The 27178-nt window shown below is 39.3% G+C and overlaps 1 protein-coding gene across 2 annotated transcripts in view; it reads right to left on the minus strand.

Annotated features, from left to right (window-relative positions):
• The window catches only part of tenm1 (teneurin transmembrane protein 1), a 181258-nt gene that overhangs the window by 76351 nt on the left and 77729 nt on the right, over window positions 1-27178 (minus strand). For both annotated transcript variants that reach the window (XM_088371193.1, XM_088371183.1), the window contains 3 exons: window positions 17150-17320; window positions 8658-8860; window positions 6528-6735 (listed from right to left, as the gene is read on the minus strand). In XM_088371193.1, the coding sequence (XP_088227319.1) occupies window positions 6528-6735; window positions 8658-8860; window positions 17150-17320 (582 nt within the window). The remainder of the gene's footprint in view (window positions 1-6527; window positions 6736-8657; window positions 8861-17149; window positions 17321-27178) is intronic.

Genomic DNA, 27178 nt, shown 5'->3' on the forward strand with positions numbered 1-27178 from the left:
CCCCCTACCATTGGGTGTTGATGTGATTTTTTTTTTTTTTTTTTTTTTTTTTTATCATGCCACACTGCAAACAAACAATGCAAGACTTACTGCTTTATCAGTTTGTATGCAACACTATTTCCTGTCACTTTAACTTTTACATGAATTGTATTATTATTATTAGGTTCCAGTACCTAAGAAATGACATTGGGCCCCATCTATCAATCTCTGACTGTCAAGGACAAGTTTACAATGGGAAGTTAGAGAGCCCCGGCCGAATCAGCTGATTGTGCAGTCCCAAACTCTGAGTGGTTCTTAACCTGGGTTCGATCTAGGGGTTTGGTGAGTCGGTCTCAGGGGTTTGACAGAGCCTCCACTGGGGAGGTCCGAACAAACCTGATTTATTGTGTAAATTCTGATTTACCAGTATGTAATTTGTTGTGAGTTCATGCATTGTGTTGGTTTTGTTCTTTGAACAAGGTGACGTTCATGCATGGCTCATTTTGTGCACCAGTAAAAAACATCTATGTCTAGAATTTAAAAAAAAAAAAATTCACTAACGAGGGGTTCGGTGAATGCGCATATGAAACTGGTAGGGTTCGGTACCTCCAGTAAGGAGGTAAGTCTTGAAATCCATCCAGTCAGGTGGTTGGGTTGTAGGACAAAAAAAAAAAACACCTAGCAACAACTCAAGGGACTCTTTTTAGAACCAGAACAAAATTGTGACATGCACCCCTGATAATGTATTTCCCATTGAAAATGGAGAGAACAAATACAACACAAATTGGAACCCTGTGCTGTCTCTCTCTGTTCCTTTGCATATAGATCTACTCAAGAGTCAAACCACAGCTGTTTTCTGCCTTTTATTGAGGTTGCATGAATGACAAATCCTTCATTGGCATAGACCACACATGTACAAACACACACACACACACGTGCACGCACGCACACACACACACACACAATTTTACAAACAAACAGCGATATAGCGTGAGTCTCGCCTTGAGGCACGCGTGGCACATGCTAATGAGACAGGCAGCACAGTTCCTCCAGAGCAGTGCATCACTATAGAAACCAAAGTAATTTTCACCTCCATCACCTGTCACCGTCACACTAATGGAGAGGAGTGCCAATCATCACCCACACAGTCAGGAAAACTCCTCATGTGAGTCTTCTATCCTCTTGAAAAAAAAATAAACTTGCACGCGCAAATTTTCATATTGGATGTGGCACCTGACAAATACAATGAGCAAGAACCCATCTGCAAGGTCAAGGGTGTCATGTCAACCAGAACGAATTGAGTTTGTCTTGGTTTCCCTTCCGGTTTTATTTTGTAACTGCCTCTTCCTTCATTTGGGCAACTTGGCCTTTGTCTGTGTTCCTTGATTGTCTTCCCCGTCCTGATCGTTTGCACCAGCTCCTCCTTGCTGTGTGTGTGTGTGTATAAATAGTATATTTCCCCTTGTCTTGTGCTAGTTCGTCTTGTCAGTCCTGTCAGTTCTAAGCTTATCATCCAAGTCAAGTGTCAAGTAAATTGTTGCCATTATGAATCTTAGTTTTGTATTGTTCTTTGGTACTTGCTTGTTTTTGGTAACTGTTTCTCCTCATTCGAGTGATTTTTTTGTTTCTTGGTCATTTTGGGCTTTTTCCCCTCAAGAGTGATTTTGTGTTGAAATGTATTCATTAAAAGAATCTTTATTTGCACTTTGACTGGTCTGAGTCTTGCGTTTGGGTTCAAACCTACTTCAGTCGTGATAACGGGAGGAGCTTTTATTTCTGTGGAGGCGGCATGATCTCTCAGAAAGATCGGGGTCGGGACGGTTATAACGGTAAATTACGCTCTGTATTTTCAGGTCAATATCTTAGCTATAAAATTCTCCAGGCAATTAACAAGTAATGCATGAAGACCAGTCTATTTGACTATACGGCATGTGTGTGTCCATGCATAATCTGTTCTTTCCACTGACTAAACCATTTTCAGTTGGAAATCATTCATGCCATAAGTTATTGCAGCTAAGTGCGATTATAAAATAGGTACTTCCACCCAAGTGGTCTGATTGGTCAAATAAGCATTCCAATTGTAGTTTATGAGCCTTTTAAAGTTCCAGCCATGCTTTATGACCCTTGGGTTTAATGTGAAATGAGTCGGCTACTCAGCTGACAATACCCATGCATTTTCTAACCTGTTTCATAGAAAATGCGTAGGTGGCCATATGATCATAAACTCATTTCGATACATATATACATTTATGCTAGAACTTCAAAGAGAACGATAGCTGAGATTATGTATGACAAAGAGTGGCGTATTTGATTTATGCGCAATTAGACCAGTGTGTGTAGGGAGAGGTGAATAAATAACACTGATTGTGTCATTTCTTTTATCAGATACTATATGTTGTGAGGATTTTCTTTACTGTATGTATGTATGTATGTATGTATGTGTGAGTGCGTGTCTGTCTGTCTGTCTGTCTGTCTGTCTGTCTGTCTGTATGTATGTATGTATGTATGTATGTATGTAAGTATGTACGTACGTACGTATGTATGAATATGTATGTATGTATATATGAATATGAATGTATGTACCGTAATTTCTGGACTATAAGCCGCACCTGATTATAAACCGCACGAGCAAAAATTAGGGGAAAATTTTGTTTTTTTCATAAATAAGCCGCACTGTACTAAAACCCGCATGTGCACGCGAGTTATTTACAAAGAACGACGGTACACAGAAAGCCTTTTTGAAGTTTTAATAAACATTCCTCAACATTTCTTTCCAAACACTGCCTGTGACGTGGCAGTAATACCGCAGCAACACGGAAGTAACACAGCACTCATAGGGCTGGATAAAAAAACATACCGGTAAAAGTCACTGGGATGCGGCGGTAACACAGCAGCAACACGGTAGCACAGCACTAACAGGGCTGGTTAAAAAATTATACCAGTAAAAGTAAAAAAAAGAGCCTGTAAAAAAAACATCAAAGTCTTCCTCCTCAGTGTCGGATTGGAATAGCGTCAGATATAATTTGCCACACACTTTCTCAATCTCTCTTTTATGCATTTCTTCTAGCATTTTCCATGATGAGGGTCTGTTACTGCCAATTTTATTCATGCACAAAGCGCTAAGTTTCATTAAACTAGCGAGCAACACGTATAGCTACAGAGTGGACGTGACCGGGAAATAAAGAAAGAAAAGTGACACAACAGGATGTCATCAACAATAGCCCAGTGCCGCCTAGTGGCCAGAAGAAACCTCTACAGTGCATGAGTGGCTCTAGTTCCTACGTTAAGAACCAAATCGAGTGCCTTTAACTTAAAAGCAGCACCATATGCATTTCTTTTGTCACCCCATAATGAGGGTTTGTATATAAGAGCTTCCTTTCTTCAGTAATGTCCGCCGTGATGTCGTTCTGTCTCTTCTTTGTGTGAATTATACGGCACTATTTGCCTGGCGGCACTATTTGTTTGGCGGATGGACATGCAAACAACACACCACTCCTCTCCCCATATCCCTCCACCCAGCAAAGAGGTGCCACACAACAGCGGTCCACAGCCTTTTTACGAGTGTATAAGTGATCGAGTCATCACAAAAATCACGAAAAATCTATAGCTACGCCTCACCAAAAAAAAAGCTGCAGGGTTCAAAACTTGAGCAAAAAGGAGCGGCTTATAATCTGGAAATTACGGTGTGTGTATATGTGTGTGTGTGTGTGTGTGTATATATATATATATATATATATATATATATATATATATATATATACATACATACATACATACATACATACATACACACACACACACACACCTGCATGCACCCCCCCCACACACAGGTGGTCTTTAAAAAACAAAATATTTGACTGATATCATACAAGCCTGTAGTCAGCTAACCTAACACATGCAGCTTTAAACGTTGTTTCACTGTCCCTTTTATACTGTCTCAGGAAATTAATGATCATTGTGATTGCCCATGACAGCATTGCAGTACACGTAATCACATACCTCATTGCTTTTGCAACCATACTTTATAGCCATCCATGTGTTTTTATGACAGCAAGTATACACGGGTATCTGTGTAAAGCATTGACTTCACGTATTGTTTTCATATTCTATGTTCTCAAATGTTTCCTCTGTCAAATCGAGGAAGGTTTATTGATCTTATTTTTTTTTCCTAAAGAGTAGTGCCCTCATTTATTCATTGCTGGGTCAAGTTACTATTTGCTGAGTAAAAGCTCATTTTCCCGACAATGAACATCTTGTATTTTATCTTTCTATCAGCCTCCAGTTGGAGCTCCAGCACATAGGGTCTCACACCAGAATGCCTCGTGGAACAGTTGGTTTTATTTCTTTCATCCAAAACAATGTAGTGATAGTTTGTAATCGAATTGGTAGTAAAATTAGCTTTTATCATCAATCCTTTATTTTTCTCTTCTAAGCCAAGCCCTTTGACAATCACATACTGCTAGTTGCCATTAATATTTCACTATATTTACCTCATTAAAGGGAGTATTTCTCCACTTCAGAATGTAATAATGCACAAAAGAAATACTGTATTTGTTATATTTCAGCCTTCAAACCAATCATGTTTATTGGTTGCATGTTGCCAGTCATTGCATAAAGGGTTACGACAAAATGAAAGAAAAAAAATCAGAAGTTTTTTTTTTTTTAACAATACGACAGTTTGGACCGACAGTCTGGTCTTTCAAAGGATTCGTAATTTAGAAGCATTATAACACCTACGATGTGCAATCACGGTGATTACATCATGTGCAACACTGGGTTCCAAATAGTTATAAGAATAGGTACTAGTAATGTCTTACATTTACTTTGATGCATACATAGGTTTTGGCATAAAAGTCAAAGTCAAAGTCAGCTTTATTGTCAAGTTTCTCCACATGCCAAAGACACACAAAGAAACCGAAATTTCGTTCCCCCCTATGCCACGGTGACAAGACATGGCCCACAACAGACAAACAAGTAAACAAGTATAACAACAGCGTGCTGAATAAATAATGAATAAATAACACAACAGATAATTAAATAAGAGGAGCAAAAAAAGGAGCAAGTGAGCGTACAGCAGACATTCCAGAAAGTAGCGCAACAGTGCCGCACGCTACGCAGAAGGGGGTAGCGTAAATTGTACTTGTCAGTAGTTTTAATCCAACATATTTTTTTATATCTATTTGAGCATTTTTGTTAAGAAATTGTATACTTTACTTTGTTACAATCTTGATCTAGATTTTGCACGATACTTTTATTTTTTACTAATTCCTCATGTAATTTTTCAGTGCATGTTTTCGTTTGTGAGAGCGACTACTGCATGGGCACCATCACATGGCTCTGTTTCATCAGCCGAAAGGAACTCTGAGTAAAATGTAACTCCATTGGACTAATCAAACGGAGGCAGGCAGGCAGGAATGTGGCTGCACACAGTCGCTGCAGCTTCACACAGAAGCAAGGTTGTCTAAGGGGCTAATTTTTGTGAAATCCATTTACAAGTTTCGAGACATTCCTTGCAGTCTCGACATGCTGAAGGTAGCAGTTGGAACTACCTCACATATTGTATTGATTCCTCTGACCAGAATGCACTTTGCAATGTTTGAAACAAATACCTTGCCTTACAGCCCAGAGAAGTCCAACTTAATTCTCGACGCAATTAACACTGGGCTTGCAAAATGTTTGTTTAGTTTCAACTAATATTTGTGGACAGTTCACAGTTTATTAGAGTGTGTTACCCTTCGGTGTGACAAGACCTGGCGTCACTGGAAAGCAGTTAACATTTTGCACCATTGCCCTATGTGTAAAAATGCCTGCAGATTATAGTCATCCTTTAATTGAAATTAAATAAAGTTAATTAAGTTTTTTTATATTTAAATACAATGGAGGCCAACATTATTCCAACCATGGCCACATTTGAAGTGATTAATTTATTTTACTTATCAACTGCTCCCACTCTCAGTACTCAATAAAAACATTGCAATTTTTCCTTCTATGTTGGTGTCATAAGTGGGTTGTGGCCCATACACTTGTAGTTTTATTCTGAAATGCGTTTTATGTTACAAGTACTTGTTCTCTCAGAAATGAAAAATATTTTTTTCCCCATACTGACAACCTCTCGAAGTTTGGACTGTTCCAGAACCTTCATTTAATGGAACCCCAAATGAAAACGGCCACTGGTAATTATCCACTTGTCAGTATTCAACCATGTAGTCCTGCATTATTCAGACTCCAAATGACGCCGGGATCCACGCTTGTCATAGCAATCAGAGCTGCACCAGGTTTAGAAAATTACTACAAGCAGTCCTTATCATTCTCTTTCAAATGGCTGTCTCTTTCCACAACAAGTTCACTTGACTTGAAAAACATGGAAAGTTCTCTCCGAAAGTAAATGACTTGACACTTCAACATGTCTATATATATATAAGCAGATGAACACTGAGAGAGGACAAGGCAATGGTGAGCTCTGAGACTAGTAATTATATAGTTGAAGCGCATTGTGACTCAACTAAGCAAAATATTGCCACCTGTGACTATGCAAGTGTTCTTCTCACCTATGGGAGTGCTGTGAAGTAAGACTTGCTCAAGGTTTCGGCCATCGTTGTAGAGAGCCAGATGCCAGGTGCCAGGGTCCATGTACTCAATAAAACGCGTTTCTTGGAGGCCGCTCAACAGCAGACCTTTAGGTGATTTGCCAGCTGAAACAGGATCACTCAAAGACCTGGGCAGTGCCTTCCCATCCAGCAGTTTCACAAAGTCAAACTGAACAAAAAGAAACAAACAAACGATAGTTACTAACTGCATCCACAAAAGAAGAATGTATGCACTCAAGAAATTGCATGACATATGTAAAGTTTCACCCGCAAAGCATGACATTTAAAATAGTCTTGCCGGCATGGGGAAGGAATAAAAATAAGATGTAGGTAATCAGAAAGTCTTTGTATGGGTGCAGTGGAAGTGTGACCCTGTGGCTCCTTCCAGCTTGACTTTCAGATATCAGTGTGCAAGGTTCACCGGGCTAACTATGCTTTTTAGCCAAAATGCAGACCTTCAGCAATACAACTGAGGCCAAATGAATTAATTAAATATAATTACATGAAATATTAACATTCTAACCACTCACTCTTTTGAATACTGTATTTTTCGCACCATAAGGCACACTGAATTATATGACGCACCCTCATTGAATTTTTTATTTTAGAAATTATTTCATATATAGGGTGCACCAGATTAAAAGGCGCATAAAATAGAAGCTATACGGCTTCAAACCGAGGTTGACTAGGGTTGCGGTACGCATCCACTAGACAATAACCAATGAGCCCTCGGTAAACAATTGCATTTCTCAAACTCTCTCCCATAAAAGTGATCGGAACCGACTAAAGACCGATTTAGCACATTGGTGCTGCTTATTTATCATTCTTTTGCATATTGATCCGTAAACGTACTAGAAAACATTAATGGAACAGTCTATTTTGAAATGAAATGGCCTCGCAGGTACAACAGCTATTCAGTGACGCCCCCTGAGCATGGTTGCCGTAATGCTGGGAAGCGATGCGACCTTGTAATTTACGAGTCGTACTAAAACATACTGAAACATTTTGGCAGAGCACTGTGTACAACCAGTATGGATCAACAAATTAATCAATTGATCCATATATAAGGCACTCTGCATTATAAGGCGCACTGTGGTTTTTTGAGTAAATTATACGTTTTTAAGTGCACCTAATCATGTGGAAAGTACGGTATTTTCAAAGTACAGTAGTTGTCAGATGTTTCACCTTTACACATATTCTACAAGGTGACTTGGACCTCTTACAAGTTATTTTTTGTTAAGATACAATTCACGGATGCTTTCAGCTACTTTAAAAAGTGCTGCTTCCGTTGAAATATCGCAGCGGTTGATTGCTTTTCTGTGATTCAGTAGTAGGTTTGTTTCCTTTTTCACTAACACTTTGGATTCCTTTACTTTTAACTCAGTTTTGAGATTGCAGTGCTGTCCTAAATTTCCCAGGGTCAAAAACGTCAAAGCTACCTAAAGAACAAATATCTATTATATACAGCATTCAACTAGGACCTTTATTCAAGTTTGAGCAGTGGTGGCAGTCCATGCTCTATATAGTGGTCCAAGATGTTTGCAAAGCATCATACATGCTGCCCAATATAGTACATATACAGTAAGTAAAATAGATGTTAAGTAAAATAGTAGCGATTGCCACTCTTCATGCTGAACTGCACTGATTTTATTGTGTGTGTCTCTTCATATTGTGTCATTGGCACAACTGATGCTCAAATGCGGTCCTATAAATGAGTATGGAATTAACAACTCGTATGTGACGTTCTATTTTTCTTGTGACCTGATATCGCTCTGGGCGGGCAGCTTTAAAACCACACTGCAGATGAAGAATTACTCTGTTCAATTTAGAGATTGACTGAAAACTGGCACACTGGCAGCTTAAACAGATGCATTGCTTTTCCCTGTATGAAAGAGGGAAAAAATGAGGAAAGTAATTTTTTTCCAAACAAAAGCAGTGGAAACAAAACCTACAGTTTTGTGAGCTTTCGGCTTCTTGTTTCCAAGATGGAAATTATGCATTTGGACGCAAAAAGTTGACTTTTGAGTGGAGTCCTATAAATGAGTATGGCATGCACAAACTTGGCCAATAAAGCTGATGGTGGTGCCTTACCTGTGTGTGTGTCGGTGGTATATTCCTGCGCCCATAGACTCCCAGCAGTGCGTTATGGGAGAGCGAGAGATTAAACTTGATGTGGGTTGGATGGTGCACAGTCATATGAAACCTCCAAAAGACTCCTGGTGGGATGGCCTGATTCTGTTGAGTTCCAATGTCAACCTCGCCACGGTCAATGGCACGTCCGCGCACCCACTTTTCTGTTGATTGAAAATACGAATAGTTGGTCTTAAGGTCATATAGTGTAGATTTATCAAGGATAACAAGAGGCTCTCTTCACAATCGAAAGCCAAATTAAATACCAGCTCTGTGTCCTTAAACATCATTGGGATCAACAGCTCTACTAATGAAGTGAGACTGAAGAGACATCAGGAATGACTCATCGCTGGAAAAATACTGCTTTTCAACAGACTCTACGTTGGCAGTATTTTGGAAAGGACCTGCATTGAACTCCTTTAAAAGGAAGTCTTTTGTCTGAGCACTATCTACAGAGACAGTAACTCGTGATATTTTAGCATCTTTTGACAATAAATATAGTGTGCACAAAAAATAGTAAAGTTAGAGGTAGAGCGGAAAAAAAGATATGCATGCAATCCCAAATCGAATCATGGCAGGGAGATAACGTCTTGAGTGTGTGTCTTTGTGTATAAAGAGAATAGGCATCACCAAAAGTCCTTTGATCATTAGCTCCTTGCCTCTCCATAAGCCTTTATCAACCACCAGGCCTCAGTCTTTTGTGTTGGAGAAGCAGGTGAACCTCTTCAGCCCTCTTTGTGTCTGCCTTTATGGAGAGATATATCTGTGCCTCTAAAAGAAGGTGGAGGAAATATGGTGACAGAAGGGAGCCTGCCGATAGTTACGGCCACAAAGGCAGATGAACAGTTAGGGGCAGATTCATGGATGAGGCTGTGCGCTCTCTGTCTGTAATGGCCGCAGCTTTACCACGCCATTATGGCAACATCATGCACAACCACAGGCCAGCTGTCATATATCTTGTGCCATCAAAAGACAGTCAGCAAGACAGCACAGTGATGCCACTGTTCACTTATTACTTATGTCAGGCTTTTAAAATGGTGAGACTGTAATGACACTGATCTCACAAGATATCTTATGGGCAAGAGCTGATCATTCTTAATGAGGTGATGTCATGGCCTACCATTAAAAAGCAGGGTATCGACTTTCTGAAATTTCTTGTCGGTTGGATGGCTTCTCAGGCTTTGGCCAGTAGTGTCATGGTAGAAATGGCTGACTTGGGAGCAATTCCCGCAGAGTAATGGCCGATGGGCATGTGATTGAATAGTTGTATTTCTCTGTCTTTCCTGCAAATAATTGGTGACCAAGTCTTTGCCCACCATCGGTTGGAACGTGCGCTCTCACCAAGTGGTGGATTATAGCATGTGTGATGCATGTGGCTGCACAAAGCAGCATTGTCAGGGGTGGGCTTTCTAGTATGGTCCTTTCCTATTTACGGCATGTTCTGCCAAACATTGCCTTTAGGATGTTTATTTGTTTTAATAAATTCCGAACGCATGTCTACATATCTTTGGAATTGTATTGTGTTATATGTGAGTTAAAAAACAACAACAGAGCCCTACTGTGAACTGTGCTGACAACAAATAGAAAGAAAAGACATATTGAACTTCTTGATTCCCAAATAAAGCAATTTAAAAAATCACTGGGGGAAAGGAATTCAACTGGAAAATTTATTTTATTTTAACAACCTCTAAGGTCTACCACACAAAGTTAATTTAAAAACAAGGCAATTTGAGTGTCCATGCAAAACAATCCCTGCCCAAATGCTCAGGGTCCTCTGGTTGCAATGTGATTGGACAGAGAGAAAAACATACAGAATGCTCTCCAATTATAGTCGAAGGATGTAAGCAGCTTGGCAGAACTAAAGCTTGCTTTTATGCATTCCTGCTGAGTATACCTCCTCAGTCTATTCCCTTTAATGCTAATCCTCACTCCTGTGCCTCACTACAAAAATGAAGGCCAGCAGAGGGATGGATGTCCCGAGGAAAGCAGCCTTTTATTCAACTCTAGATGAATAGGACATGAATCCGGCATGTCAGTTGGCACAACACAGGCAGGCAGATATGAGCGCATGTAGCACGGCAGGCCGGCTGACTGGCAGGGAGATGAGCAACCGGGTCCTTCTGATGCTAATTACTGTACTGAAGCTCTTCTCGCATGATGCAATATGAGGACAGACACCAGAGCTCAGGGCATCTGCAAGTATGGGTATTGAGTGGGGTGGAGAGGAAGATTTGTAGGAGGAGGAAGAAAAAGATGGGCGGGGGAATGAGCCAAGAAGAAAGTAGCACGTCAAAAAGAGAAGCTGGCAGTGTCAGCTTACTGCTGCTGATGCAAGAAAGAAGAAAAAGCCTTCTTGAATCTTTCTCAGCTGAAAAAAAACAGCATACACTTTTTCAGCTGAAAAAAACCAGCATACACTTTTTCTCCTGGAAGCAAGGGAGCAAGGAGACAATGTGTAGGTCAAGCAGAAAACAGACATACTGAATGGTTACTCTGACACATCTAGGTCTTTGTAATTGTTGCTGTCAATCAATGCTTTAAAGATAATCAGGTTGAGTTCAAACCTGACTCCCCGCCTCCTACCCAACTAAAACCTTATTATCAGCTGGCTCTGTATACTCTGAATCAATTCATAAAGTTCCCTGCATTGAACTCCTTCCGGTATAACACTGGCTGAGGTAGGATGGTGCTGCAATGAGACCACCTGTTGTAGGCGGTCTTGAACTGGTTGTTTTGTTCCGCACCAGAGTATGAGTGTTGTGCTGTGGGAGAAATTTATGAGAAATTAGTGTTTGGTTAAAACCAAAATGCTTCATGGGCATGTTTGCATATGATACCAACAACATAATGACGCTGTTTCGGCCAATTAAACCATTTGTGCATTTTACAATGTGATTGCATTGGCAGATACTACATAACGTTTGTTGGCTACATTTGTAACAACCGAAATCCCGATTGGAGCATATCTGATTTCATACTTTTTTTTTTTTGTCTCTCTGTCTCCATCTCTCTTTACGTTGCGATGACCCATATCTGAAATGTGCCATTTGGGAGCACAAAAATCTGAATTGTGTCACGAGAACCATTTGCTATAAATAAAGCCCAAGATCTGCCATCTTCATTGTGGTGTGTGCACCTGACCAGCTAATGACTGAGCTACTTTAGGACTTGGAGCACAAGGTCTAATTATTTTTTCTTGCCTAGGGGTAATTCAGGTAAAACAATTACACTTTACATGATCATTTTTCAAAAGAACTAAAATGTCTTTGGCATGAATATTATTAGCCCTGAGATTCTAATGAAGCAAGTGGAGTACCAGTGCAGCCGATGTCTAGGATAACGGGACATGTCTGGAGGGACTGAAACTGTATGTGTGTTAATCCATATTCGAGAGTTGATGTCAATCACACACGTGAGTGCAGACAACATGTCCCAAAAGCAAGCAAAATTGCTGCAGGTTGAATAATAATATCACAATGGGCAAGGTCTGTATAATTACTTCGATTCGACTGAGGTCTTTTCGAGCAGGTGGCTTAATAAGCTTTCAGCCACCTCTCTCCACTCTGCAGCCTAATGAGTGTCAGTCAGAGTCAGGAGAAGATAATGCTCTTGGCCTTCAGGCTCTCCATTACTCTTACGCATTCTCACCGTCCATCATCAAAGCCTCAGGCTACGTTTGTGAGTGACAGGTCTGCCTGTCTATAAACTTACTTATCCCAGGACCCTGTGAGATTTCCATTTGTGCACTTTTTCCAACATTGGACTAAGTGTAAAATGTTGGTGTTCTAGAAAACAAATAGTATATTACGTATTTTAATGAATAATTACCATGAATTAAAGATTAGATTATTCCTACCTCGACAAACAGTGGGTGCTTTTGATTTAAGAAAAAAGAAAAACAATATCAAATGTGAAAATAATTTGCAAAAGTCCAGAGGTCACTTTAAATCAGGGGTTCACAGCTGGTTGCAGTCCCAGACCCTGGTAAAACTCAGACAAAATGTCCTTTGTCCAGTCCCAGACCCTGTTAAAACTCACTTTCTGTTCAAATCAGGCAAAATGTCCTTTTCCACACAGACATACTGGGACAAAACAATACTGGTCATTTATAAAATACAGCATACTTGCGTTTTCACACCTGCAGTTTTGCATATTTGTAATTTTTGGTGGACTTTATTTTCAATATTTCTAAATATGTTTAAACTTCTTATGCACACTGACATTTTATCAACATTCGTTGAGGATTTTTTGTTTGTCCAATGCTTTTTACTGTGCTGCAATTATATGCAGATTTTCTCTATTCACAGGTAAAGAGCGGGCGTCCACTGTACTGCCCCCACACTGAGGTTTTCGCCTATTAATTAACAGCTATTTTGGGTAAGAGTGTATGAAATTTTTAATAATCCACACTACACCGAATCCATCCTGCCTGCTATTCAAGCAGGACCTTCTCTCACTATGGAGAAATTGCTCCTAGGTGTTTTACTCAATCAAAAAAGACAGGGGTGAATTGGAGACTTAAAACATATTTAAGAATTGCACAATTTATTTGTGAGTATTTCTCTCTAAATATAGAGGTGTACCGTAATATTTAGCACCACCCAATGTAATCTGTCAGTCTTTCACATGTACCGTAGATGTGAGTAATGTGACCAAGCATCTCGTGTCAGTAAGTTATTTTTCTTTTTTCCCTCATGAATCCAAACAATAACATACTGTCAACGCAACATTTAAAAAACATATAGTGTATTTCAACCTATAATATATTTTGGGATAAAAAGGTGGAGTTCAGGTACCACAAAGCTGTTCCACAAGTACCGTGCACACTGTTTGAATTGATTAATACATTACATTTGGCAGAGTGATTTGAATGCCAGATGACTAGCAAATCGGCATGTTGCTACTCTAAAGCTCTTTCAACTTGAGGCCTGAGTTCACTAAATGATTATTGTGTATTGTATGGGTAAGCGTGCTTCTGACTGTGTGTGTGCGTGTGGAGGGGTGTTGCACTCGCATCCTGAGAATGTATCCCAGCGTGAGAAAATCAATGAGACCAGTGTAACATGGACTAGTGTATAAGCTCTCTCTCTCTCTCTCTCTCTCTCTCTCTCTCTCTCTCTCTCTCTCTCTCTCTCTCTCTCTCTCTCTCTCTCTCTCTCTCTCTCTCTCTCTCTCTCTCTCTCTCTCTCTCTCTCTCTCTCTCTCTCTCTCTCTCTCTCTCTCTCTCTCTCTCTCTCTCTCTCTCTCTCTCTCTCTCTCTCTCGCTCCACAAGATAAACACATATTCTTACACACTGCTCACTTTCCTTAACTTTCTTTCAGCACAGAATATTGATGCACCTTTTAAGAGCCCTCTGTCACATTCTAGCAGTCCACACTCCATTTCCAACCTCAAGTGAGAGTGAAAAGGTTTTGGCATGACTCCCGTTTCAGCTATAAATGCTACCATGGCTTAGGCTCAAGTGCCATTCCTCAAGACCCACAATCTTCACTTGATAATGAGGCAATATGCACCCAGTGAATGTCAGTTTGCATCAATTTATATAATAAATCTATCCGATGCTTCCTACTGTGTCAAATGGTATTCTCAAACCCTGACGTACTTTATTAATGCAGAAATGTTATTTTCAGAACATGTAGGGTAATGCTCTCTGCAGCACTCAGCATATTTCTCAGTCGGCATGTCAGATTAAGCAATAATAAGGCATTTGCACTCACAAACACTCATCAATTTGATTATCGTGGGGTGAGTGGCAATTAACATAGTGCTAATTAGAAACACTTTTACTTGTAAATGACTGCATATATATTGGAAAACTGCAGGTGAGACCATGCACAGACCATAAAAGGCACAGTGTATACACATGAATGACACAACATGTCAATTACAGGATCCTACTGCAGAAATAATGAAGCAATCAAAGAGTCTTCTCTTGCTCATACGGCTTTCAATGTTTGCATTAAGCCAATGCATTGAAATGTATTTGTGCTGTGCAAACCACCTTGATTATATATTGTAACAGCAAGGCTAGAGAAATTAAGATGTTCACTTTTAAATTGATACACATATTTTAATTGATGTCTTTGCCTAACAGACAACTGTCCAATATGTAAGGGTTATGATTACGCAATAAAATAGCACTTTTGAAACCATTAAAGGCAACATTTATGGATTTCTAATTTCCAATAGAAACTCTGTGAATGAGCCTTAGCCAATAAAAATGAACAAACTGTGCACTAAATCAATGTGCCACACTTGTTTAATCAATCGCTCAATGTGAATAAATTATTACAAAATGAAAATAAATTGTTTTCCATTAATAATATCCTCCTGCTTACTATGCTGTATTTTAGTAAATACATTCACAAATGACTATTATCAAATGTGACAATTTATGGCCAAATTTGCAAACAAATAGTAAAAGCATTTATTTTAATGTGAGTAATGGTTGAGATTCATCACTTTTGTGAAAATGTACCCTCACCATCCTTCAAGGAAATAGCTACCCATTTAATTGTTCATGTCTTCCGCACATCCCTTCTCTTGCTCTTCTCCCTCTGGTGTCATGTATTTATCCTTTTGGTTCCCTGCAGCCTGCTCTCACCAAGCCTTGTGGTGTAATCTAGGGGATTGTGAGGTTTCTGGGTGTGAGAGGTGATGGGTACAGCAGGATGAGTGTGATAATCTGACGCACTGGATTACAGCCCAATCTCTAATCTCTCTGGCCATCCTGCGTGTAGGGAATACCTCTAAGGGTAGTGAATTAATCTCAATCCTCAATTTTAACTTTGCCCATTTCTACGTCACAGTTTTTACCCAGCGCCTAGTAAATCAATAGATGTTGAAAGAACGGATTGTGATGCAATAGTCAGAAGTAAATTCAATGACCCCCATGTGCTCTATTATCTAGGATTTAACTCCCGATTTGAGCGTTAATCCTCGGAATGTGAGGATTCATCAAGAGCAGATGCTTTAGGCATGTCCCAGGTTGCCTAAAATGCAGTGGGTTGCAGTTTAGCTTAAACCTTCTCTCGCTCTCTCTTTTTCTAAGTGCTGAACACGAGCACTGACAACTATGTAATGTCCATCAGCCAACCATGAAGGTTGTTGTGTCCTGCCTGACATCATGACCTGCAACACTCACAATTAATGTACCGTATCATGGGGTTAAATTGGTGTTAGTAATTCCTCTGGCTAGTTGAGAAGTGAGTGGCGAGAGTCCATTCAAGTCACGTAGCTGCTAAGAGGGAACATGATTAGCCAATTAGTATCTTGCCTTTCCTTTAAATGACTAATAAATTCAAAACTAATTTATGGGGTGAAGGCTATTATCGGAACATGCGCCAAACATTGCATATTGTGTATGCAAGCCAAGCCACTGTTCAAATGTATTTTGTTTGATATGTAGAAGGAGAAACATTATGTATAAAGAAACCAGTGCAGGTACTGTATAGGTAGAAAACATAATATTGCCACAGCATTTAATCTGCCACTAAAACAATTTCAATATTGTGTGTGTGAGTGTGTGTGTGTGCGTCCGTGCGTGCACGTGCGCATGCGTGTGATTATGATCCCAAATTAGAAGACAATTTCAAAATAGACTTCATACTTACTAGAGTGCACATTATTTTTTAACTTCTTTATACTTACAGCCAGGAAAAAAAAATGGCTATAGTGCAAAAACGTTTCACATTTACACACTATACACACTTAAACCGACTGCAGGAAGACTCGTCCCGCAGGAGCTCAGCGACAATGCAAATAAGGAAAAGTGAAGAAAATGAGGGGCAGCAAGAAAAGGAGGTATGTCTGGACACAAATCAGCTGCTCAAATCAGCATCTCTTAGTTTTCTAATTGCCAATCTTAACTATGCAAAAATATCTGGATGCTGTTTTGTTTTCTTTTAAATTGTTTTTGTTCTCTAGATTCTTTGCTTTCTTTTCTGTCTATTGCACCCTCCTCCCCGAAAAAAACTGAAAGTTGCAGTCTGATTTCTACATCAACTAATGAGAACAAGAAATGTGTTGGACCATCTCCTTGCAGCCGCTGCCATGATGACCAAGGGTGTCTTCCTGCAGCTCTTCATTTAATTATGGATATCTACACTACCTTATTTCATATTGTTTCATATTATATTGTGTGCTCAATATTGCCCACTCAGCATCCATTGCAGCCCAACAGTCCTGGAAGTTTGGATCCCCCCCATAAGCTGTCCTTTCTCACAGTTTCTCATTTTATTCATAGTATTTTTTTTTTTTTCTAGTTTTTCCTTGCCCACATGGGAGATAAGATCAGGGGATGTCAAGAATAATTGTCTACTCTGGCCATGGGAAGCCCTTTGAGACATTTCTGTGATTGAAATCTAAATAAATAAAGTTGACTTTGCATTTATTGTTTTAACATTGCTGAGTGCATGATATATCTGTCATTACAATGTTTTTTTAAGCTCACCTCTGTCACTGGCTTGTGTGTTCTCAGGGTTGAGTGTATCCAGCAGGTGGATAGAACTGGTAGGTCGAGTTTTGCGGTCTTCCTGTTGATGGTCTGCTGAGCTCACACCATTCTCATACAGCTGGCTCTCGCCATGCTGCAGATGCCAGGTCAGACCTAACAGGTGGACCGCTACACACAAACACACACATGCAATGAGCGCCACAGGGAGAGAGAAAATAGAAGAGATTAGAATTCAGAGTGTGTATGTGGGCATGTCTGACTCTCTTCTAATGTCCATATCTGGCCTATCATTTATTTTATGTGCTTATTAGTGTCCATCATGGCAGCACACAGGACACAGGCAAATGAATATAAACACAGACACACACACACGCACACATAACCCCAGCACACTTTTACATAGATTGTGGCAGAGGTGGGCAATTACAGAAGATCTTCAGAACTTGAGCCCAGGGCTGATATTAAAGTGCTAACACAGTCTTTTGTGCATGACTAATGAAGCCGCTGCTGATTCACAATCCATATGGGCCTTTTGAACAACAAAGGGTATGGGAGGATAGTGGATTTCCCCTTCTCGCTCATCAAACTATTTACTGGGAAAACAATCCAACACACTGTTAAATAGAAACAACCAACACCTGCCCATTAAGGAAATTAATTGTCTTGCAAGACTGTCAATAAAACGTTCCATAAAATATTCACAGGGCTCAAACAAATCTTAATGTCCCATGTATGCAAAGTTGCAGTCCTAGGTTGCTTTCATTTTTACTTGAAACATATCTTTAAAGGGAGCATTACTTCACTGAAGCAAGAAGTAATAAATGAAATAAATCACTGCCAAGTTTTCTTCTGTGACACCTTCACTACATCAAACAAAAGCAGTCTAATCACAAAGTAACTGCAACGGTGGCAGTCAGAGGCTGTCTTCAAGCATTGCAGATCAAAGAACTTGTGAAGACTTCAAACATCTTCACTGTCTATCTTACTTCTGTTGATTGGGGGCACCCATATGCTCTACACAAGCTCGCTAACCCTAAAAAAAAATGGCTGCCCCCCAAAAAACAAATGACACATGATGACCAACACAACTGAAAAAGCTCATACCAAAAGATGAACTACATGAACATGAATTCACGACGAAAAAAATCCATGACCAATCTGCGTTAGACAGAAAGTCACGTGGAATCGAAGCGTGTAAAATCAGGGTTCAGGTTTAGCTACTGTTTCACGCAGGCATGGCTGGACTTCCAAGGGGACCTGCTTGCAACTGACCTGTGCTCTTGATCATCAACCATAATAATTGAAAATATCTAAAAATAATTTAGGATTTTTTGGTGGAATGGTAAAACTTCTCACGGGGATCATGAAACAATATGTAAGCAACTTCTGAGTAGCTTGAGCCAATAATGGTTTAGTTCTCGACTGACGCACAGTACGAGTTCTTCAAAGCAAAACACTGATGATTACAAGGGCCATGATGTCTGTCGCCATATTGATGACCCTTGTAAATGTGACATTCAGTTCACACTAATTGAACTGTCAGCCTCTGATGAGACCAGACATGGACACGCACGTTCTCTGAACATCAATATGGCGACAGACATCCATCCATCCATGTTCAGTCTGTCACCATATTGATGTTCAGAAAACGTGCGTGTTCATGTCTGGTCTCATCAGAGGCTGACAGTAACTTGGTCCAGCAACCCCACTCATTTTGCTGGTCATAAACTTTATTTAGTTTAAAAGAAAGAAGAGAGTGCATGCGTTGATGCGTAATGGGTTGATTAGCTTCTTCGCTTTGATGCCGGGCTTGCTGCGGTGTGCAAGGGGCCTATCCCGGCTGTTTTTGTGCGGTAGGCCAATCACAGGGCACACATAGACAAACATTCACACTCAGACCTCTTGGCAACTTGGAATGCTCAATCGGCCTACCATGCATGTTTTTGGGATGTGGAAGGAAACCGGAATACCTGGAGGAAAGTGACGCCGGCACGGTGAAAAAATTCAAGCTCCACACATCCCTGCACCTGTGAACTCTAAGGTGAACGTGCCGCGTGGCTTCGAGCCATTTACGCAAAATGAGCCTATTTTTTTCTCTCTCTCAACTCTTGTGGGATTTTGACATTACAAAACGGGTGAAAATTAAGCTATAATGACATTGGAGGAAATGTAATGCACCTGGCTTATACAGGGTCTGGCAAAATGATCCGACACTTTGTAGGTTTAATAAAATGCAAATAAATTAAAGAAACAAAAATGTTTTTATTTATTTTTGAAAAGCACTTATAATGCTATTTTGTTTTGTCTTGGTTCGTTTTAACATACATATAATGCCATTTTGTTTTGTTTTGTTTCATTTAATTTCGTTTTTGAATAATGTTATTTATTTTTGTTTCAGTTGGACATGATCCCGTACCTGCTTGAAACACGATCTTGTTATGGGTTACTAACTTCTGAGCCAGCGGATCAGCATTGAAAAGAAAATCAACTGGCCGACCTCGCACCGCCAGAACTCCAGAACGTGGCAGCGGTAAGACCTAGATAACATTATTCGAAAAAAAAAATAGCTAACCTAAATGTGTGCTACCACTTGAAAAAATAAAATTGAGCAAATTCAACAAACGATTTATTATGAAATACAGTTTTCAAATACAAAAGTATTTTTTTCCAGAACAATAGTTTCAGAAATCAGTGTTCCAACTGGAATAACTCAGCCTTCATCAGTCAGGATTTCCGCCATTAAGCTCCTGTATTTTGTGTTTCTGGTTTTTTTTGTTTTGTTTTTGTGAATCTGAAATGGTTTTCTTGTTTCTTGTTTCTCTTGTCCTCGCCTCTTCAGCAAAACATGCTAAAAAACTCTTCTTGGAATATTTGTCATTTCTGCTCATCAGTATCTCCTTTTTTGTATTGCTCACTCTTTGTTTCATAGTTGTTGACCTTTAGCTTACTACACTTACCATTGAAAGTCGCAGAGCTGTGACGAGAAGGCATGATGATGAGAGGATAGTTGTGTAGAGTGTCTGCGCAGGCTACCCACTTTAGCAAGTTTAAGCACCAATGTGAAAATCCCTAACAGCATTATGCATGACTCTTTTTGTTCTGTAAAGATACAGATAATATACTATATTCATTTATTATGTGATCTGTAACAATGCCAAAGAAAAACATCAAACATACCAATGACAATACCTTAGTAAATCAGACCCTTCAATTCCCCATGTTTCATACAAATCTGATTAGTGCATTTTTGTTTGGTATTATTTAATTACTATTGAAGCTCACGAGGCCATAGGCAATTGCAAATCTCAGTTTATTTTGGGAAGACAATAAAATCATGAGGGACATTCGTAGCAACATCAGTCCCATAGGTCACCACTTCAAGTATAACCGAAAAGTAGTATAATCTAAGCAGCTTCCTGGCATAATTTAGTTTTTTTGCTTTGTGTTTGGTTTTGACAAAACTAACTTAATTGAAATTCAGTGTTTCTCATATTCCAACAACAAAAGCTTGACACCTCCATGCACAGAAATTACTAAACCACACATTGCACACAGTGCAACATTAAGTTTCTAAATCAGTTATGGACCCGTATTGACACCCACCCACTAATGTTGTTCACCTGTTGAAAAATAATAACTGCCTGAAGATTAGGAAAAATATACGGAGGAGCCAATGACATACCATACAAATAACCAAAAGTTACATCTTTGACAAGTATGATATTTTTATTTTGTATGAAATGTGGTTGTCAAGGATAACATGTTGCTTCAAAGCAATGCCTCTTTAGATTCTGGGTTGAATTTACATTGAAACATGTTGTGGATTTCTATTACCCAAGAGAATATTCTGGTTTGGCTACAAATCTTAATCTCACTACTGATTATGTTTATTCCCCGTAGAAACAGCCAGTGGGGCTGTAGTATTTACAACTGTAGTATTTCCAGCCATCTGCTTTGCCGGACTCAACAGATTGAATACATAAATAGATATTGTATAAATAAAATAATAAGAAAATAAAATAAAAATACAAATTCAAACAAATAAATTAACCTTGAGCTATATATGTTAGGAGATAATTGGAAAAACCCACACACAACAATTCCATTTTTAAAACATTGTGAGAAACGTATGATGTAGAAAAAATAATATATAAGGGCTGTATAAGTATCTTGCAATTACTTTTTATTTATTTACCAGGAAATAAAGATTTTGCCCCCAATGTACCCACTGTATAAGCCACACTCGTCCACACACACACACTTGTTCAACAGCATGCAGGCAATTATGTGTGCAGCTTGAGCTCTACATGAACCTTTGCTTGTACTCTTTTTCTCCCTGGCTGTCTATCCATGCCTCCTTCTGTGTCCATCTTCTCAGAATTCCTCCTAAAATGTGACTAACGGTTGGAGAAATACTCAGAGAAAGTCCAGTCGTTATTTCCTGAAGCGCCAGCAGCACAGCGGAGCCAGCGAGCTGAGAGCAGCAGCGCAGGAAGCTAACAGGCCAAGGTCCTCCTGCACATGAATCATTGATCAGCGTGACAGTGAGATGACTGCCACAGGTAATAGGACGGCAGTGCACTGAGGGGGTTCCGTGCTGTCACTTACCCCCTGAGATTGACTTGAAGGATATGACTGAAGTCAGACTACAACTCAAAAAGAGAGCGATGCTTCTATTCGTAATAGGGCCATATGAAGCACAGTCAGGAACCGATGTATTAGTCAAAATAACTGCTCCTATATTTTTCACGTTGAGAGAACAAACACGTCACATAAGGATGTGACTGAAGTCAGACTACAACTCAAAGAGAGAGCGATGCTTCTATTCGTAATAGGTCCGTATGACGTACGAGTACAGTACGGAACCAATGTATTTGTCGAAATAACTGCTCCTATAGTTTTCACGTTGAGAGCACAGGCACGTCACGTACATATTATGAAGATATCCTCCAGCCAAAGCTGGCCACTGATGTCGGTGAATCATGCAGAGCATCATGCATCATGGATAATGGAATGTGTGTAACTGGACACAAATGCAGAGGAGGAGGCTGAAGTGTATTTATTTTCTCAATCCCCACAGTCACAATTCCTGCTACCTTTTGATACCTTACAGAACATGTATGGGTCCGGTGAAAATGTATTTGGCTCTTCTAAAATTCCTTTTTTTGCATGCTCTTCCCACTGCAATGTTTAAGATCGTCAAACAAATTTTAATAAAAGACAAATGCAACCCAAGTAATCATAACATGGAGTCTTCTAATTGTTATTTTATTTGTTGAGGTGGAAAAATATTCAAAGCCACCTGGACCTTTGTAGAAAAGTACAAAGCCTAATTGTTAAATAATGAATTACCTGTGGCTAATCAAATTTTTTGGAACGATTAGTTCACTTTCATTTACGACATCCGAGCCCGATTACCTCCAAACCAGTTTAATCACTTTAAAAGAATCTGTCTGACAAAATGAAGTTGGCCAAAATGTAGAAAATTCATGAACAGATGAAAAGTAAACCAATTCTAAATGAACTACTCTATGACCCTGGAAAGGGGTTCATCGCCATTCCTAAAGGTTCTTAGTACTCCACCAAAACCAGGTGACAGCCATTATCCACAAATGGAGAAAAAAGGTTACAAAAAATACCGCAAGAGCACTTTGGTGAGTCATCCAGGAGGTCACAAAAGAACTCAGGGCCACATCTAAACAATTGCAGGCATTCATGCGCGATGTCCAGCTTTTTGTATCTACAGTGTATTTTGTGTGTGTGTGTGTGGGGAGGGGGGGGGGGGGGACAATTTTCCCTAGATGCCAAATGTAATCAATGAATTAGAAAGTAGGACTGCAATATGGCCTATGCAATATTCATATCACAAAGACATGCAATATTTTTCTTATGGATGTATTTGCTTTTATATGAATTTGTCAGACAAGGCAGACGCAAACTTAAAGTGCATCGCCATCCAGTTGAACAATTAATTATCTAAGAATATATTGAGCTTGCTTATTTTGCTGCTTGAAATTGTTTTTACTTATTTCATAGATAATAAAAATGTAATTTCTTTAGATACGTGTAAAATATGAAACAAAGTAAACATGACTAATGTTATTGCTAAAGTTTCAAATCAGTTTTAAGTACTGCAGACTCCATCACTTGTGGCAACAGTGCACACAATTTCTTAGTGAATTTGCAATTTAGCGCTAGCTATTTTAGATCTTGGTGAAAGATAATCTTATGAGATCACACGTAACACGTGTGAAAAGAAACAGGTGAAAAGAAATAATCAATATGGGCATTCAAGCATCAGTCATTTAATCTAGGGTATAGTTTAGCATGGACAGTAAAAGCAATTGCTCAGCTGAGTTCAATTGCGTGGCTGTGTCAGCCTCCAGCAAAGCCACAACTTCAGAGGGATGCTGGTGCAGGGAGGGAATGCAGGCAGAGATAAAAGTCACACACAAGAGGGAGAGAGCGCAGTAACGGAGGAGAGAGACAAATGGGCAAAACAAGTGTGAAGGGAAATGACGGATGGGAACTCCTAAGCTAATAAAACAAATTTCTTTCTGAGACTGACTGAGAGCCTGGGGTGTGTGCATGTTTGTATGTGTTTTGGGGCTTGATTCATTCTTATGGTAAATTATTTTTCATACTACCCACAACTGCCCTGACAGGTTAAGTGTGACTGCTGATATTCAATTCTGTGGTATTGGTTGTGGCAAACATTTACGGTATAAGGAGTAAATGAGCATCGAAGTATAGTAATCGTCTACTTGCAAAACTCAGTGTTGGAGAGTTGGTGGTAGTAACTACTGCATTTGTCACACTTTGCCACAATTCACTGTTTTACATTGCAATCACACCCGCCACCCACTCGCTCTGTTTCGCTCCCACTTGCTGTCTAACTAATCTGGCCCTTTGCTGAAAGATGAGTCATGCTTCAGACATACAGGATTAACTGAAGCAGGGACAGGTGCAATGTTACAATCCTCTTGGGCAATCAGAAACCAATACAAAAAAGAGACACACAGCAACTTGTAATGTTCAAACATCTTACACTGTTCTGAAAGAGTGTAAATCAGAAGCAATGGAAAACACATGCTTGCCATGTGAACTCATTGATTGTATTGCAATGTATGTTTGTGCCCTTCTAGAGGTTTTTTTTTTTTCCCCAAAGGCTTCTTTTTTTATCCAAATTCTTGTGACTGTAGCTTGTCTAGCCTTTCAAAGGCAATTTTAGCTGAGGCTCCTGTAGCAGTTAGGGCAGTTTTAGCAAAGGCCAGTGAGTTTCTTAGAGCAGCATCAGTCGACCAAAATAGAAGAGTGAAAACAGAGAAACTGGACCAATCAATATAAATCCCAATGAGGCATGAAGCAGCTGGCTGAAAGAAGCTGCGGGTGAGGACCCCCCCCCCCCCCCCACACACACACAAACACATACGTGTGCACCCACACACAGGCACACATGCACGCAAAATCAGAGTACGTGTGATCTCAAATATTTGTACAGTGGTGTACACAGACCATACAAACGGACCCACGAGCTCAGAAACAATTCCAATTTTCTCAAACTATCAACCGTCAAAGTTGTAGCACGTACATTCCAGCATTTGTCTGCTCATTTGATTGAACAGTTATTTTTGCTGCAGTACTCAATACGTTTACAATGCACAAGATGGGTAAAGACCCTCAATCTGGATTGGAAATTGAGATGATACTTTATGACTGTTTAAGTGGAACAAAAATAGTTTTAGCTTTTTTTTTTTTATAACTGATTCTATTTATTGAATTGTTGATATTCAGACATTAAGTGACACTTTTCTCCAAAAGTGGAAGCTGTTATCTTCATAATTTTTGCAGCCTGGTGGTTGGGGAGCACTGATATAGACGGTCCATCCATGATGATTTAAAATGACAGGTAAAGAACCGAAACAATAACAAGCCCGCAGTGACGTTCACTCTGCTGTTATTGCTACACAGTTGCCACAATGTAATGAATGTACTCTGTAGAATAATTGCTTTGAGGTTTTGAGCCATCCTTGTTTGAGTGGTACGTCTACACCTTTACTCTCACACCACACTTCATTAGGAGCTACACAAAACAACCCCCTTGTATCCCTTGGGTTTGAAGTAATTTACGCAAGCACACATATTTATGTATTCATGTTTGACAGACAGTTATAGATAACAATTGGTCTCCTTCACCCTCCAACACACTCAAGTGTGCCTTACTGTAGCCATGAATAAGTAACTCAAAGCGAATTGCTTATTCGAATAATTTCCACAACCCACAGTGTTTCAATCACACCACTGGATTGGTTTCCAATATCTAACCAGCACATGAAACAAGAAGCATCAAACAGAGCAGAAGCAAAATGTTTACTACCTAGTGAGCTGTCAAATGTGTCCACAGATACATAAGACAGTTGCAAGTGTTACAACTGGAGTGACAGATTAAGAGTCAGTACAAATTCGTCAACGTTGATTGTACCTTTTTTTTTTTTTAACTATCACATTTTTCTCATTGTCTTCTGTGAGCATGCATCGATGCTTTGTAGAGATATACAAGAGGAAACAGTCACAAGCTATGATATGTTATTGAATGTTTTAAGTTTGTTTCCATAGAAATGTGTAGGAGGGAATTGGATACTAATGCATCAAATGTTGGCATGTGCCTCTGGACCCTGCTACATTTTATTAGTTAACCAAGTGGTTAATTACAAAGAGTATTTAATTTGAATATCAAATCATAATCTTGGGAATTTGAGAAGGACAAGGCCTACTTACACCATATGGTGTATATAGCCAAACCGTGTCACAAGGTTACAATGATTTTGATTTATGTTTTTATTTTAGAAATCTTTTCCTATTGTTTTTTTCTATTAATATTATTTTTCCTCATGTCGAGTTACTGTAATGTTAAAAACGCCAATAAAATAAGGATGAATAAGGTTTATGTCATTAATATATTCTTGGCAATTCAACTGTATAAAACTTCACGTTGTTCAAACTGTACAAACACATGAATGTGAACAGGCAGCGCAAACATGCATGCACACAAATGACAAACACACACACACACACACGCAATTTATATAATTAGAGACTGAACCAAGTTTGACCTCTGGGAATAATCCTTAAGTGAACATTTTATATTGTCATTAAGCAGGAAAAGTAGATTTAGCAAATAAATGGTGTTAAAATTTAAGCTACCGTGGGTCATTTGTCCTTTAAATAAAATCAACAAGTGCCTTGGGCAACAATGGTCCACTCAATATAACAATACAATGCAATAATAACAATAATACACTTAGCATACTGTAAGTTGTCCAATGAAGTGACCGGAAAGCGAATAAAATTATTTGATCACAGTGAAATGTGTAACTAATTTATTATTTTTTTAACATCACATCACAGGCTCCGGTCATATTTGAATCAATGTAATATATAATAGCACATCCTTCAATTGGGAAATTAATTGATCCACAGCAAACCCTAATGAGCTTTTCTGACACAAAAGGGCATTGAGGTTTTACAGAAGCAGGACTCAAATGAGGCTTAAACAATAAAATGAGTGACTGGCGGTGGTGTCATCACATCTATCCTTGAAGATTATAGATGCAATCTGAACCTGTCCTCTAGCTCTCCTTAAATGCCCCATCATAATGCCCGCTCCTCATATCTGATGGTCGTGCTGTGCTTAATAACAAGTTAAGTCTGCAGGATAGAGGTGCACTGGGAAATGAACAAATTAACAAAGCAATTCACAGTCTCTGCAGCACAGTGGGGGTCTGCGAGGAGAGACAAAGGGTAGTAAAAAAAAAAGGGGAATATTGTATCACCTACTGAAAAGAGGGCATGTGCTATAATAATTTAAAAGCAGTAATCTGCATTCATACCGTGTCCTATTTACTCTCTAATTGGACACCTTAATCAGACATCATATTACTGCTTCATTATTGGCTTGGATATTTTTCTCAGATTATTAAATCACATATTACAACTTCACACAGAAGGCCTCAATGGCTCATGTGA

Source organism: Syngnathus floridae, chromosome 1 (assembly GCF_059516105.1).
Source record: "Syngnathus floridae isolate MCC-2025c chromosome 1, RoL_Sflo_1.0, whole genome shotgun sequence".
NCBI classification, from domain to species: domain Eukaryota; kingdom Metazoa; phylum Chordata; class Actinopteri; order Syngnathiformes; family Syngnathidae; genus Syngnathus; species Syngnathus floridae.